The 16,494-nt window shown below is 47.6% G+C and overlaps 1 protein-coding gene across 2 annotated transcripts in view; it reads left to right on the top strand.

Moving 5' to 3' along the window:
- Nucleotides 1-16,494, top strand: part of LOC108929734 (ephrin-B3-like) — a 48,190-nt gene that overhangs the window by 18,158 nt on the left and 13,538 nt on the right. For both annotated transcript variants that reach the window (XM_018744464.2, XM_018744463.2), the window contains exon 2: nt 6,264-6,541. In XM_018744464.2, the coding sequence (XP_018599980.1) occupies nt 6,264-6,541 (278 nt within the window). The remainder of the gene's footprint in view (nt 1-6,263; nt 6,542-16,494) is intronic.

Raw genomic sequence — 16,494 nt, 5'->3', positions numbered from 1 at the left:
TGTGTAACAAAGAGCGTTTCTGTGCCTCTTCAACATCCTCCTCACATTTTTTTGCACACTTTTCAGCCCGTTCACCTCTCAGGCTGTCTTCTTTCTTCTCTTCTCCTCCCTTCCCAAACCCTTCACCTCCAACCTTTTAGCCCTTCCTCTTCTCCCCAGTCTTTTTTCCCAGTCTTTTTCCAGCTGCGTTGTGCCTTCTCGCTCCGCTCAAGTGTTTGGCACGTCTGCCAAGGTTCTCTCTAATTACGCCTGTCCTTGGTGCCATTCCTCCCCAAAGGGACGGGCTCGTACAGGCACCTGGTTTAGTGCAGAGGGGCACCACCACCCCCCCCTTCCTTCTCGCTTTGTGGCTCTTTCGTCACTGTCCTCTCCCCGCCACCTTGTCGCCCACCCTTTTTCTCCCTTCTCTCCAGGTAGTACGGTACGTGTCCCTCGGCTCATCCCAGTCAACGGCAAGTTGGTGTGATTTTTTTACTGATATATATTTAATGTGTTTATGTTTTTTATTCGATTCTTCAGCTTTTGAACGTAAAGGTAACTGGTTGGTGTCCCTCCGAGAGAACGCGAGGGAAGGCGCACCGGTGCGGATGAGCTGGAGCGAGGGTGGAGTAGCGGCTGTCTTCCTTACTCTCTCCAGTAACTCCCTCCCCGCAAGTGTCTTGTCAAAAAGGGAAACAAAGAAAAATTTTATTTTTAGACTTGTTCGTTTTTAATTATCATAACGGTTTAGCTTGTTGGATCTTTTCATGTGAGTTTGCGTGTCTGCTGAGTGGGTGGTATCCCCCGTTGGCGGCTTCCTGGGACACGGATACTTTCCCAGCTTTCGCTCTCAACAAACTCGCTGCTGTGGTGTGTTTTTTTTTTTTTTTTTTTTTTTAAAATCTCATCACTTCTTCTTTTATCAAATTATCAACCTTTGCTGTGGAAGTAGGAGCTGAAAAAGTCCGTTTTGTCGTTCTGTGTTTCACAGAATCTGAGCGCAGTGAGTCATGGCGCGCTGACCCTGTCCTTGAAGTGCCCAAGATTTTCTGTTTCTTCATCACCCTCTCAGAAACTGTGCCTGTTACTCATTTACATATTTTATATAGGAAAGGATCTTTTCTAGAAAAGCTTATGTTTGTTAATATCCTTGACTTAATGTGAAATGAATCTTTTAAGAAGAAAAAGGCACTGAGTAATGAAACCCAAAGTTAATAACTTCAAAAGGTATAATTTAATTTGCGGCTGGAGGCCTGGCAGCAAGTAAACCTGTGAACTTCATGAGCTGCTTTGGATTGAAGTGTCGCCTAAGCAAATAAATCATGTGCATCGTTTGGGAAAAGAGCCTCAACTAAGAGAATAAATGCAAAATGTAAAACAAATGAAACGGTGGAAGTGACACCTAAAAATATCCCTAGTTTGGCCCCACTGAGTGACATGAAAGCAGCGGAGGGCACAGCAGCCCTGGTGTGGTCCCTCCAGAGCTCGGGTTGCCTGGACGCTCTTCAGCAGGAGTGCTGCAAGGACAAGTGGGGTTAGGTGGGGCTGTAAATTCAGGCAGCTTCTCCATTTGTCCTACTTTTGCAGCACGGTTTCTCTTCCGCTGTCCGTATGTTGGCGGTAGGGGAGCCAAAGCCAGGACCAGACACAAGTTCGGCAGACCTGTAGGCGCTGTGGCCGTGCAGAACTAGGGTAAGGTGTCAGGTGTTGTGGCCCTCCGTGGTCAGGCTGGGGCTTAGAAGGCCATTTATTTTCGTAATGCATTCTGCCTCTCGGAGGGGGCGCGGTGGCACGGCGGGTTTGGCCGGTGCCTGCCGTGTGGCAGGTCTGGGGTTCGGACCCTGCTTGGGGTGCCTTGCTGCAGGCTGGCGTCCCGTCCTGGGTGTGTCCGCTCCCCCTTCGGCCATGCGCCCTGTGTTGCCGGGTAGGCTCCGGCTCGCCGCGACCCTGCTCGGGGATAAGCGGTTGTAGACATCGGATGGTTGGTTGGTATTTTGCCTCTCGCTTTTCACGTTAGTGAATTAGCTTGCTTTTATGACTTTAACCCCAGTGTCAGAACCTTGTGCAACCACAACAGTGGCAGAAAAGATTATGCTTAATGTCTGTTTGTCTGTCTTCCAGTCTCTTTGGGCTGCCTCGCCTCCTGCCTTTCTATGGAGGGAGTCTTATGGCGCTGAATTCTCCGGAACACGGTGTCTCCTATGAGATGCGTCAATAGCTGTAACAAAAGCTAAAAGGCATTTAGAAACAGTATTCCTATGTGTCACTAAGCACACATTTGATTTCCATTCTGCTTGTTTCAAACGGTTTAAAGGGCTTGCAAGTCGTGGCACAAAGCAGCACAGCTGGCTCCCACGCAGCTCCGCCAGCCCAGGCTCTCTTCCTGGGTGCATGCTGAGTCTTGCCGCTCACACCGCAGAGGGAGCCTCAGCTCCGTCAGCCACCCACCGTACCCGGGTGTCTGTGGGGGCAGAACATGCCTTGGGGTTTGAGGCAGTCAGGGCATTTTGGCAATGACTGCGCCCCCTAGAGAGCCGTCAGCCACCTGCAGTTCGTACTGTGCTAGCCACGAGCGTCATCGCGCCGAGGGAGCGCGGCACACACCTCCGAGCCACAGTCTGCCGATTCAAGGTCGGGCTTACCTTGAGGGCAGCACCAGCGCAAAGCAGGGCACCCGCCTGTCACCTGCTGCTCGCCACAGCTCGGATCGGAACCAGGTTTAAGGAGAAATCAGCATTGGACTACCGCTTATTGATAACATATTTATTTGTGTGTCTGGCACTTCTCTCTTCAGAGCCTCTTGTACCTTCGGCTTTAACACTTTTACTCGTTGGCAGTTACCCTTGTAAAGTTGTATTTCTGCTTTCCAGATTTGGACCCGCAAGCCTTCGGCCACACTTTCAGTTCTTTAACCACTAGTCCACCTGCTGCTCACGCTGTTGTTCCTGCCAACAACATTCTGCATGTTTGCTCGACGCGGGCGAGAACCGTGCGCCACCGACGAAGGCGAATCTTTGGGCTGGAATCGGCCGTTCGCGTTTCAGATGCATTGCACAGAGCAGCGTTTGCTTGTTGTGTTCATTTTTGGCTCCAGATATAGTAGCGCTATTAGCGATGACAAATGCCTGACACATTGCAGTACAATAACAGCTGCACTCATAAGAAAAATATAATTGGGAATACAAATACACAGCTCCCTTTGTGTTATAAACCTGAAAAGAGGCAGAAAGAGCCTTCTGGTGCCCTATAAGTCAGAGCCAGGCAGAGTGCATCACTTAGGGGTCCTGGCTGGCTCATCAGAGGGAAGGTATATTCAGTGGAAAAAGGGCAGTTGGATGTTCTCTATACCCCTTCCACATGCACACACACACACACACACACACACACACACACACACACAGATGTTCTATATACCCCTTCCACACACGCACACGCTCGCACACACACTCGTACACATCGGCACACTTGGCCTTTGCAGCTGCTTTGCCATGAGCTAAGGGAGCCGACTTCAAGGTGTAAATGTAAATGTATTTTACACGTCTATGGTGTGAAGCTCGCTATTATCATTCAGAGAGTGTAGATCATTGACACCTCTGTCACAAGGCATTTTACAGGCAAATGAGGTGAGAATTGGATGAGGTGCAGTGTTGGAAGGCCTGTAAAACGCATGGAGGAGCTCAAGTGTGCGCCCAAGCCTCTGTACGAACACATGCTGTTTTTAACTGCTTTACCATGACCTTGAAGATGAGATGATAACACGTAGGGTGGGGGTGTGGGCGTTCCCAGCGGATGCCCCGTCCCACCTGTAAGCCCACAGAGACCCTTGCCTGTCAGGTTTGAGTTCAAACACAAAGTCCCGCACATTTTCTCACTGGGTTGTGCCGCACCCCCAGACACAATTTTTGTGCTGCATATGGGTCGCTGCAGAGGAAGGTCCCCAGGCTATGAGGAGAACCACTCCAGTGCCCTTAAACATAGTACCTCACTTGAATAACCTTCACATTTGTTCATTTAGCTGATGCTTTTCTCCAAAGCGACATCCAGTGAACATATCTCCTCTCCACCCAAGGTGACCTACAGTGCTAGGTACAGTGCTTACAATGAGTTACTCATCCATACACCAGTGGAATACACTTTCTCTCTGTCAATTACACACACTTCGGGTGATTTAGGGTAACTAATCCACCTGAACTGCATGTCTTTGGACTGTGGGAGGAGACCCACACCCACAATGGGAGAACATACAAACTGCGCACAGACTGAGCGGGGATCAAACCCACATTTTCTCACACCTGCGCTATACACCGTGCTGCCATTCACCTGTGTAAACAGCCAGCCGTGTCCAGGGGTTAATGTATATCTGTGAGGCCTGTAGGTTACTTTGTATGAAAAATGTCAGGTAAGCAAGTAATTCTAGTCTTGCCAGGTAAAGTGGCAGTTAAAAAGGAGGAAGGAAGGCATGCATATAGCACCGGAGCCAGTGGCTACTGGGAAGACGATTGGGGGGGGTTAAAGGAAACCAAATGCTCTGCTCTTCTGGGATGGTGCTTAGGACGGCTGGGGTCCGAGGTTGAAAAAACAGTGTTCCTGCTCCCCTGCCCTCGGCAGAGAACAGAGGAAAGAAAGAGAGGGAAAGTTTTGCACCCCCACTCCAAGTTCCTACCCTTCAGTTTCATGTTTGAAAGTGTGGTCCCATGAATAGGCCCATTGTCTGAGCGTAAGAGGCAGATTCAGTATGATGGAGAGAGGGAGAGAAAAGCCGAGACACTGAAGAGAGCTGGAGACCACACTGAATTTTGCAGGGGAGAAAGTGTGATGGGGCCAGCAGGAGGTGCAGTGGTCAGGGAATTGGACATGTGAAGGCTGCCTTAGCTTCTTGGAAGGAAACCACGTTTCCCTAAGCAAGGTACTCCAAGACTTGGCTCCATCTGCAATAGTTCAGCTGCTCCAGTGGAGAGTGGAATCAAGTTGCCAGCCATACAAGTGAGTTTACAGTGTTGCAAGTTCCGGTAGGGAATTGCTGCTGTAAAAGCATCTGCTAAGCAAATAACCATAAACGGTGTCTGCGAGTGAGTGGGTGTGCGAGGGTGCGAGGGTGCGAGGGGGAATGTGTGTGTGAGCACATCCAGTGGGCTGCTGTTGAGCACACGCACACATCTTTTAAATGTCTGATAATTCAACAGCTTCTAAACTAGATTTTATTTTATGAATTCACTTCCTGTGTTTATTTTTCCCCTCTTGTTTCGTTGCACAAAGAAATTAGAAAGATTGCAAGCACTTTACACTTCTGTTGCTCATGCGCGCACATGCCGCCTTGTCCCGTGTAGGACATCCCAAATTGCGTGAAAGAAGCTAGAACTGGAGATGTAGATAAATCCTGATGGGAGTCAGCCAGAAGTAGTGAATACTTGTGGGTTAAATGTGTAGGTGAGTAGGTTTTCCACTGGTTCATGGTTCATTTATAAGAGGGAATGTTTAAAAGCGGGGTCTTTCCTGTTGCATTCTCCTCCTATCCCTCCTTTCAGCTTTATCTTTGTTTTCTTTTTTACCATCTTTCTTTCTTCTCTGCATTTGTTTACCTCTTTTGCTGGGTCCTTCACTTGTAGCCGCTCTTCCTCGGTTGTTATCGGTTTCGCACCTGGGGCTGTGCCCCTTCCTCCTCGTCTCCCATTTAGCCTCCCCCGCCCGCTTTCTCCTCCCATTCTTCAGTTCAAGTCACCTGCAGCATGAAGCGGAGCGGTCATCAGATAAGAGACAAAAATGTGCCGTTGAGTCAATGGAGGTTGTGTGTGGAAGGCCTCTTGTTTTCCAGGCCTTTGTGTAAGAGCCATGGGCAGCTATGTGACCTTCTCGCTGGAGACATCGCTGTGGGGTGTTTCTCACCAAAGACGAGCTAACGAAGCCTTCTGGTGGAAGGTTCTACATGTACTAGGAATCTCTTGTATGGCCCTCGAGGTCACCATGGTTCTGCTTAACCAGCAACAAATTTCCTTCGCTAGACATCCGTGGTTGACTAGATAGTGTATGTTCTGGTACTCCAGAACCTGACATAAGTACTCTTGAATGTTGAATGACCATGTAACGTTAGCAGTGTGTAAGAGATGTCCTGATCCTCATGTGGCGTTTATTCCACGTCGCATCTCGTGCATTCTGTCGAAACGAGATGCTTTAACGTTAGACTTTTGGGCCGTTCACTGCAATAGCAGTGGTTCTGTCTCAATCTGTCACCTGGGTCACCAAGGGCACTGCTCATGTGTGTTTTCCTTTACTTCTTGTTTCCGCAGGTTCAGGGACGACAAAGGCTATGTGCTGTACCCCCAGATCGGTGACCGGCTGGACCTCATCTGCCCTGCCTCAGACCCAGCTGAGTATGAGTATTACAAGCTGTACTTGGTGTCGTCACGGGAGCAGGCGGACCGGTGCGAGGTGACGGATCCACCCAACCTTCTGCTCACCTGCGACAAGCCCAACAGTTATATGCGCTTCACCATCAAGTTCCAGGAGTACTCACCCAACCTGTGGGGTCACGAGTTCAAGACCATGCATGACTACTATATCATCGGTGAGCGTCTGTGTGTGTGTCTCACCCTGCCTGAATGTGAGGGAAAGTGGTACGTGTGTGAGAGCGCGCACATGTTTGGCTTCTTTTTGATATTCTTCTTTTAAGCTCACCGCTTGGCTTAAAGATGGATTTATTTTAAAGATTGAATTTTAATTTGAAAAACTTCCTGGGTGTCTCAAGAAAATCTAATAATTTTTCTAGTCATTTAACACACATCCAAAAGTAGTATGAACTATAAATAGCACCTGAGTAGTAATATTGTACAATAGCTGGGCAGAAGGTTCTGGTGCAGACTTGAAATGTGAATGCTGTCAGTTCAGACTGAAGTATAAATGAGTAAAAATCAGTCAGTCTTTTGGACAGAGGTACCAGCTAAGCAACAAATAAATACCCCTGTAAATGTGGGTTACGCCTCTTCGCAACACACAAATCCCAAGTGTCGACTCTACACCTTTAACAATCCTGTCTTGCTGTATGCTGGAGTTCCATCTGTGTGTTGGAGAGAGTGTGTTCTGTAATCTGAAGGTCTGCCTGCCTGTGTGTTGGAGTGTGTATCTGGCATCGTTTTCGTTCCTACCCCATCTGTCATGGCTGTGAACGGTATGGTGGACATGCTTGGGGTTTTCCTAGACTGCTGGCAGCACAGTGACTGGTCAGCCACTAATCCCTAGGCTCATGTGGGTGCGGATTGTCCTGCAGGATGGCCTTGGCACAGGCCAGTGAAACCAAAACGTTGGCTATGTCTCTCTCATCAGACACGGTCTAGAAGCGTTTTGACCTTTTTGTTCAAAATTCTGTTTAATGCATATTTGACTACTAGGGAACATTTAACAGCATTAAACAGAATCAATAGTTCGAGCATTTACTATATCTTTACTTCTTAATGTGGATATGGACATTTTTTCCAGTGTTGACTGACAGGGTTAAATTGTTTCACAGAAAAGCCATTTCAAGAAGCCATGACTTTTTATTTGAGTCCCTTATTTCTTTCGTGTGTCTTGCACTCCTTTACCAGCAGGCTGTTTTCCATCCTGCATTCAGATACCTTTAAATGTTGCTTCGTTTGTGCCACCAGTCACTTGTTGAATTTTTTTTTCTTTTCTTTTTTTTTTTTTTTTAAATCAGCACTCAAACAGACTAAACTAATCGATCGACAGGCAGAACCAATCAATGAGGATCTCAAATTCAAGGTCAGGGAGAGACAGAGACAGACACAGGTGGGAAGGAGGGAGGTAGGGAGGGGTACAGAAGTGGGAGAAAGGGAACCAGTTGGATATGAAATAAAAATTTATGGAGAAGGGTGAAGTGATTAAAGGAATTTAAACTGTTTAAAAAAGACAAACTTTGAGCAGACAGTGCAGGTGTATATTGTATGTTTGTCTCCTTATCTTTCTCGTGCGTCTATTAGTCTGTGTGCATCTGTTTACATGTGTGTTTCCATGCTTTTAAATCTGCGTGTGTGTGTGCTGCTGTGCGTGAGATTTGCTCCTTCAGGGAAAAGGCTTTTAATTAACCTACCTTAGCATTTGTTAATTTATTCAATATGGGTTAAATGAGCTGGAACTGAGATTGATAGGAGAAAGAGAGAGTCACACTCCCTGCTCCCTGTCCTTCGTTGTTATCATGTTGACTCATACTTTTACATAAAGTCTGTAGTCATTTATTCAGTAGTGTTTAATTGCTTGCCAAACCTTCAAGTAGTCTCTAGTAGCAATCTCAAGGGCAGAGCAGCAGCATGCCCTTTGCATCCTGCAATGTATACACCGCAGCGATAGGAGTCTATATTCCTTGCGCGCACAATTTTGCGCTAATTCATTATGAGAAATCACCAAGTGTACTGAAACCCAAGAGTACTGAAGTGGGCCAGTTAAAGACAAAGTTATATTTAAAAATTGATGGTACACTACATGTATACTCTTAGTATATTTCATAATTAATAAACTTCAGCATAATGGAAAACCAAGCAAGTGTATTTAAAGTTCAGAAAAGTAGGGTAATTTAGGACAAATAAGTATGGAAATCACAGGAGCACACTAAAAATGTACTGCCTTTTCCAAAGGGAATACAGTGTAAATCTTACATAAAATAAACACTGACCGCATGAAATAACTTCTAACAACAATTCTAAGCAAATTATTTCAGAACGTTCAAAGCTTATATGCCTATAATTATGAATAGAGACAAATGGGCAAGGTATGACTGTGAATTGAATATGTAAGTAGGCTGCACTTGTAAATACATGTTTTATGAGCCTGTTCTTTCTGTTGCGTTCATTTTTAACTACTAATAGTAATACACACATTTACGTGGCATAAGGGCAGCATGGTGCTGCACCGGTCAGTGCTGGTACTTCAGCTCCTGGGTTGTAGGTTCTTATGAGCGGAGACCCTGCGATGCACTAATGTCCTGTCCAGGGTGCATGCTGTCTCACACCCTGTTTTTCCAGGATAGGCTCCAGACCACCGCAATCCTGCATCAAGACAAGCGGTTCTTACTAATGGATGAATCAATGAATATACACTATGTGTTGTTGAAAAAGGCTTGTCAGATTTCAGGAACTCTTGTAAACATCTGCTGTACTAGAAGACTTGACTGGTGAAAGATGTGTTTTACATGAGTTGTATTAGGATGTTCTCAATCATATTAAGTAGTGTGACATGTGTGCTCTGATTGTTTTGTTTTGAAACAAATGGCTTTAGAGAACCAGCAGGACAAAGTTATTTGTTTTCTGTTTCATTTTCTTGGTGAATGCTTTCTTTTTTCCCCTCCTTGACAGTTTTTTCTTGACAGCGGTACCTTTTTCCAAGGGCTTTTACATAACAATCATGTGAAATGACATATATTGTCTTTCCTTTGTTTGTGCTCCTGAGGAATCCGAGTTTGTGGTTTACCCTACCGCACACAATCTCCATCCAAGCTGTGAGCAATACATGTGTGCAAATGATGTGCAGCCTGTGCTGGGTGCAAGTGGGTATGGCCCTATTTAAGCTCCCCCTGTACTTTTACACACCCCACACACAATGGTCAGGGAGCTCCCAGCCACAGCGAGCTTTCAGCATGGCCAGATGTTGTTTTGTTGTAGCTGTCGAGACTGACAGCAGAGCTGTTGCAACTCCACCAAGCTGTGGCAGGTGATCTGAACGGCAACCTCAAGGAACTCCTGCAGATCCTCGCTGTCTGCTACACAGCACATGCTTTACCTGCTGTGTGTTGTGGCGCACTTCGGTCGGATCTGCAGTTGCACCCAGCACTGCGTAGCTCTGCTGAGCGGTCAACTGGTTTGGCTCTGTGGAGAGACCCTAGAACCGGCCATAGAAGGCAACACGAATAAATAAGCGGTTCAAATTAACAAGCCTAATATGAATGATAACTATTGGAAGAGTTGCTCTTGCAAGGTTACAGGGGTGATTTCTGCCTTTTTATTTTTTTTTCATTTCTGTGTGTGTGTGTGTGTGTGTGTGTGCGCGCGCGCGCGTGTGCACGCATGCACACGTATGCACGGTACCGTCAGTCTTTTTGTGTCTGTGACTGCGTGAATGCTGTTTGTCTGTGTGACGTAGTACTTTGGATGGCCGTGCTTCACTGTTTAGAGGAATCCAGGGGTTTTCAATAATACAGAGGCAAGCGCTGGTTTATTTATTAAGGTTAAGCTGGAATAAGTGAGAGAGGGAGAGACAGGCAGGCGGACAGAGGAAGGTTTTTCTGCTCACTAAATATCTTTCCTCTCCCGTTTGCGTTTTATGAACATTTGTTTAGTCCTCTGTTCTGCTTGTGTTTACGCAGGTTAGCATGTGCACTTGTGTGTGTGTGTGTGTGTGTGTGTGTCTGAGCACATTTATGAGGGCCACCCTGATGACATAAAGGACACACTAAGAAGGGGAGGTGGGATAAACTGATGGCTGGCTAGAAGGAGACTGGAAGGACATTTTAGCACCAGCCTGATCTCTGAGCTCATGTACTGTTGTCGGAGAGAGAGACTCACACAGAATTCACAGGCTCTACAGAAGGACAGGTGGAACTGAGGAGATAATGAAGAGACCCTGATCCAGCCCATTTCCCTAAACTTTGCTGCCTTACGGATTAACTTGGGCACCTGTTAGATAGGACTTTACATTTGTCTGCTCGGGCTTAGAGTGGACACCTGCCCCTCGTGCACCAATGACCCATTTTCTCCAAGTTTGCACAGATGTGGGATGTGCTGAGTGTTTGGCATGCCGGAAGCGATGCCAGGCATGATGTTAGCTGCTGTGTGCGTGTGTGTGTGTGTGTGCGTGTGGAAACGGGTCCATGTGGGCCCACCCCCTCAAGAATTCTAAACATTTGTATTGAGGACTTCTTTGGGAAAAGATTTTGACAGGAGGGAAAGAGAGGAAGAAGGGAGGCGGTGAAGAAATGAAGAAGTGGACACAGCGAGGGGGAGAGAAAGCGAGAGGGCGCAGGCGGCTCTGGCAGCAGGCCTGCCGTCGCTGTAGTCCATCGGGCTGGGGGTGGCAAGTGTGAATAAAAGAAAGTGACAGGTTGCTTCCCCAATCTAGGTCAACAATCAGAACCGTGCAGCACTCTGTGTGTGTGTGTGTGTGTGTGTGTGTGTGTGTGTGTGTGTGTGTGTGTGTGCGCGCTTGCTTGCTTGCTTGCTTGTGCACATGCTTGCAGTCTTCCTGCTAAAGGTCAGAAAAGAAGGCTCCTTCTCTAATTGGATGGAGCCACAGCACATGGATGCATAGACACAAATGCACATGAGCAGTGTGAACATCCTCATATCATACGCACGCACACGTACACACACGCACGCACACACACACACACACACACACACACACACACACACACACAAACAATCTGTTGATGCCTTTGTACGATATATTTGACATCCTCGTGTAACCCTGAGCATTGCAAACCACTGTTCTGCCGTGGAACCTCTGCCAGGGGAATATTCCCTCACTTTATCTAGTGCACACCTGGGCAGGAATAGATCTCACTCCATCTTTCTCCATCTCTCTCACACACACACACACACACACACACACTCTCTCTTACTTATGAAGGTGGTGCCTAGAGTCATGCTCATACTGATGCTCTTGCAGACAGACAAAGATACTGACTTGGATTTCTGAAATGAGCTTATTGTTACTCACACGCACCCAGAATGAATAACACTCTTTTGCAGGGGATGGCGTTCGTGGACACTCACAAGGGCACCAGGGCAAACAGGAACACACAAGGAGTAACACACGCACTGCTACAGTGACACATGCAGGTACCGCTTACACACACAGACTTTGCAGAAATGCACAGATACCGTAAAGATGAGTAGACACACGCACCGATACACCTACAGAAATGTAGCGGCACACACAGGAGCTGTGCTACGCTGATGCACTAACACACACAGAATGAGTTAGTCTGAGCAGGGAGACGTCATGTTTGCTGTGTTAGGAGGCAGATTAAAGTGTTTGGGTGGGGGGGGGGCTGACTTTGGCAGACCAGCTGTTCACATGAGAGCTGTTTGGTGGGTGGGGGTGGATGGGGTGGAGGACTGGCAAATGGGAGAGGATGAGAGGGAGGAGAGAAGAGTGAGAGAGAACAGGAGGAACGGATGAAGGAGGATAAAACGCAAGCACTTTCCACTTCCAGAACCGTTTAATAATGGGCAGGAGAGTGCATGTGTGTGTGTTTGCGTTTCTGCATGTCCTCCTTGTTGCTGGAAAATCCATTTATATAACGATTTAATTACATGTAATTAGTCCGTTTCATATTAGATAATGATTATAGATAAATTAATGTGTTTTAGTACAACTAATGTCATTCTCTGTATATTCTTGTGTAATAGCTTAATGGATCTGGTACTAAGTAACTATGAATATTAATTATGCTATTTATAACAATAAAACTGCATTTTCTCTGACAGCCTAGAGCAGCCTCCCCTTGGCTTTGCCGCTCTCTGGAGAATGTGTGGCTTATGATTCCCAGCTGTAAATTGTTAACCAGTGAGCTTAGTTTGCCGGATGTTGTTTGGAAGCGAGAGCCAAAGTTTTAATAATTGGTCAACACGCAGAGCAATCCGCAAGCTGGTGACGATGATGTCATCACGGCTCGGGACGTCTATCGGCGGCGCGCTCACCGGGTTTCAACCGCAGTGTGAAAGAAGAGCAGAAGACCAGTAACAGGAGGCGGCAGCTCTGAACCATGCGCGTCCTTGCGTTTACATTTTACACGTTGTTCATTTAGCCTGGCGCCCTTTTCCGAGACGGATGTACGTGGCTGTTGTGGTAATAATGCTACCCGCTCAACGCACTCTACAGACTGGCAGAGTCGGCCTCGAATAATTATATATTCAGCAAAGAAGCCTCAGTGAGCCACTCCCTTCCCCCGGCCCATCTCTTTGACCCGTCTGTCCCACGCCCCGCTTGCCAAGACGCTCTCCCATAAAACCAGTCCTTTAATGTATGCAATTAAGAAACTAATTAGGGTAATTAATTCAGCCATCCGCAGACCCGTTCATTGTTATAGATCCAATTTAATCCCTGCCCTACACATTCACAACAAAGAGCTGTCACTAATGAGGGCACCATGTGAACCACCTCCCTGATCCCACCAAGCCTCTTCTCCAGTGCCCTGAAACTAGTACTGGAGCCTGGCACAGCACTAAGACTTGTACCATAAACACCAGAGCTAGCACACTAATCCACGACTCCAAGGCCAGAGGGTAGCGTTGGGCTAGGGGAAGCGGAGAGTGTAGTGGTTAAGAGCCACCACTTGTGGGCTAGGGAGTCTGGTTTGAATTCCACTCCTACTCCAGAATCCGTGATCCAGGTGCTTACACTGAATTGTTCCAATACAAATCACCCAGCTGTATAAATGGGTAAATATTTGTAAGTAGTTTGGGGAAAAAAACATGAGGTAAATAAAGAATTAACAAACCATCCAGTCTACCTCATCAAATTGCCTGCCCCTTCTGCCGTTTTCATAAGAATAATGGCACCACTCCTGACATAACTCCCATTGAGTGGTTTTGGTCGCAGGTGTGGTCACGGTGGTTCGACAGTGTCAGAGCTCTAGGAAACCGTCATTCCCGTTTCCCTCTAACCTTTGGGAATGCCATGGTTATTTTGCTTCCTTCAACATCAGAGTGGAGTCCGAGAAGAGTAGAGTTTTTATACGGTTAACGGTTCAGTGCGGTTAAGCGTGGGTAATGCCCCGTGTGAAGTGTGTGTTTGAAGGGTGAGCCCGAGATACATCTGGGGCTGTGCTGCTCCCCTGACCACTGGCCTTTCACTTATCCCTGTTCACGCTGTAAGTAGCCGCTCCCGCATCCCTGCCACTCACCACGATGGGAAGGTGTCTACACACAGACTCCTGCAAGCGCAGTAACACATTTCCACACAACGTGTATTATTATTCCTTCATTTAGCACACACTGTTCTTCATAGCAAACCACAGTTGTATATCATGCTACCTACAATTATTTACCCATTTACGCAGCAAGATGATTTTTTTCTTTTTTTGCTGTATCAGTTTAGGATTAGTACCTTGGTCGAGGGTACTACGGCAGGAGTGGATGGATGTTCAAACCTGAGTCCTTTGAGCGCAAGGCAACAACTTTGACTGTGCTCCATTATGCCTCATACTGTAACATGTATGCAGTGCCAGTTTGAATTTTCTTTGTGTAACTCTGTTAGACGCGCTGTGTTCTGCACAGCGCACACACACGCACACTGATGCATATGCAGCGTCGACACACTCAGAGTTCACACGCATATAACCAGAACTAGCCTAAGGAAAACAATACACACTAGCATATCCATATACACAGAGCAGAGCAAACTTGTCCAGGTAGGCAAATATTCTTTGTTCTCACAAAGACACCACCTGTAATTAGCAATAAACATAATAATTGTTATTTGATGCCTCTATGTGCATCTCTCTTTCTGTCTGTCACTTGTGCTCAGATTCAAAACTGAAGTTGTTTTGGAAACGGAAGCAGGTTGTTTTGGAAACAGGCAGAAGTCCGGTTAATGAAGGAAAACATAAAGTTCGTCACATCAACAGGTAAACGTAGAGAAACACACAACTGTTAAAGCAGATAGCTATGCAGTAACAAACAAAACTTGCTGTGTCTGTCCTCACCCCCCGCCCCCGAGCCCACAGCCCCACCACCCGGAGCTGTGTTCAGCCACAGATGTCGGGACGTGTTATTCCGGCTCGCCGGCTCTCCATGACGGCTTTTTTTCTTTTCTTTATTTCTCCTCTTCTCTCTGGGAAACGAGGTTGGGCGGTTGGGGGAGGGGGGACGCTAATTTGGAACACATACACGAGACAAAAAAAAAAAAAACACATCTCCATGTAGGACCTTATAAAAATCTATCCACCATGTTGAGCAGCAGCGAACGTGAGCCTACAAGCGAAGGTGTTCCTGTGTCCCGGATTGACACGGCGAGAGCGTGTTTTTAATCCAACGCGTGGCAGCGTGGTGTGTGCAGACAGGCCTCACACACAGCTTGGATGTAAACAGTCAGCGGTGTCACAAATAAAACTTTGTGTCCTTGACAATAGTCAGACATGTCAAATAGCAGGTCTCCCATGTTCACGCCGTCAACAGGTTGGGCAGCGGTCTTCCCGGCGGTGTTCCCTGTTTGAATACCAGTCCCGTATCTTCTGGGTCAGTTAGAGGGCTGACACAAGCATGCGTGCACACATCGACACACAGACACACGCACGCTCACGCGCGCACAAACCGACATTGTGTGGGAACCCTGCAGCTAATGGTTTTTATTCTCTCCGTGCTCTCATTTACTTCATTAAAACCCTCAATTAAAGGCACCGTTTAGTCTAATTACAGCTTGTAAGACGTAACATCCATTTCTGGGAGTTTCACACTGGCTTCCATTACTGTCCTGCCTTTTCATGTCCAAATTCAAAAATTGGACCGTCTTTTCAAGTACATTTGCGTGTGCGCACACCGAGTCGCAGCCACCTCGGTAATCTGTGTCGTTGACCTCTGTATGAAACTAAGTGCGGTGGCATCATCGCGACCAAGGAACAAAAGGGGTGTCATTGAAGCAGATCATCTGCTCACATCCCCGTTTCTGCTTTGGCTGCTTCTCTCGCTCCTCTGTACCTCCTGTTCACATCCCACATCCCTTATTCCTAATTTAGACTCCTCCGGTGCCCCTCCTCTCGCTCCCTCTCTCCGTGTCACTGATCGCCGTCTCTTTTTTTCCTTCCCATCAGGCCACTGACCCACTTCCTTCTTTTACATCCCTCCTTTTTTCTCTCTTTACATCGCTCCTTCATCTCACTTCTGTCCCCCTCGTACCTGTCTCTGGGTGTTAAATGCGACCGGCCGCACAGGAGCGGTTTGGCAACGCAGTACCGGCGTTGCAGTAGCGGTGGCAGCAGATGGAGAGCGCGGTGCTGCTGTGGCCGGGTGTGCGCTTGTCCTCTGATGTGTAATGTGGTGCACTGGGCTGTGGGATTGTCTGCGACCAAAAATTAAGTTACACAGAGAAGGAAGGAGGGAGAAAACTGGGAGAGCCGGCTGTCAAATCGGAGCGTGACACAGTAAATTAGATGAAGGCCCGGTGAGCATCGGCCCCCCTACCATGGCGAGCTGTGTTTTGCTGGGGAAGAGGGGCTCAAAGAAAACAGGGACAGCTTTGCGTTGCTTCCAGTCGTGCACGTCCGCGCTCGGCCTGCACCGAGCTCGGTGTGTGGGCACCCGAGGGGTCGGGGCAGGGGCCTGCCCCAAAGGCTAGTAGGGCGGGCACTGAGTTAATAAGGGCACTCGCTCACGAGTCAACGAGCAGTATAGCAGTGGTGGGGGGGGTTCATTACTGACCCTCGGTCTCCCACCCGGAGCGTATCCCGCCCACCTTCTAGCCTCTCATCTGCTCAGATAATGGGCTGGAGAGGGGTGTTGTTTCGCTGTGGGCGTGGGGGGTGTGGCAGAGCGA

Source organism: Scleropages formosus, chromosome 13 (assembly GCF_900964775.1).
Source record: "Scleropages formosus chromosome 13, fSclFor1.1, whole genome shotgun sequence".
NCBI classification, from domain to species: Eukaryota; Metazoa; Chordata; class Actinopteri; order Osteoglossiformes; family Osteoglossidae; genus Scleropages; species Scleropages formosus.
Note: the sequence above shows the minus strand (reverse complement) of the source record. Positions and strands in the feature narration are given on the sequence as shown.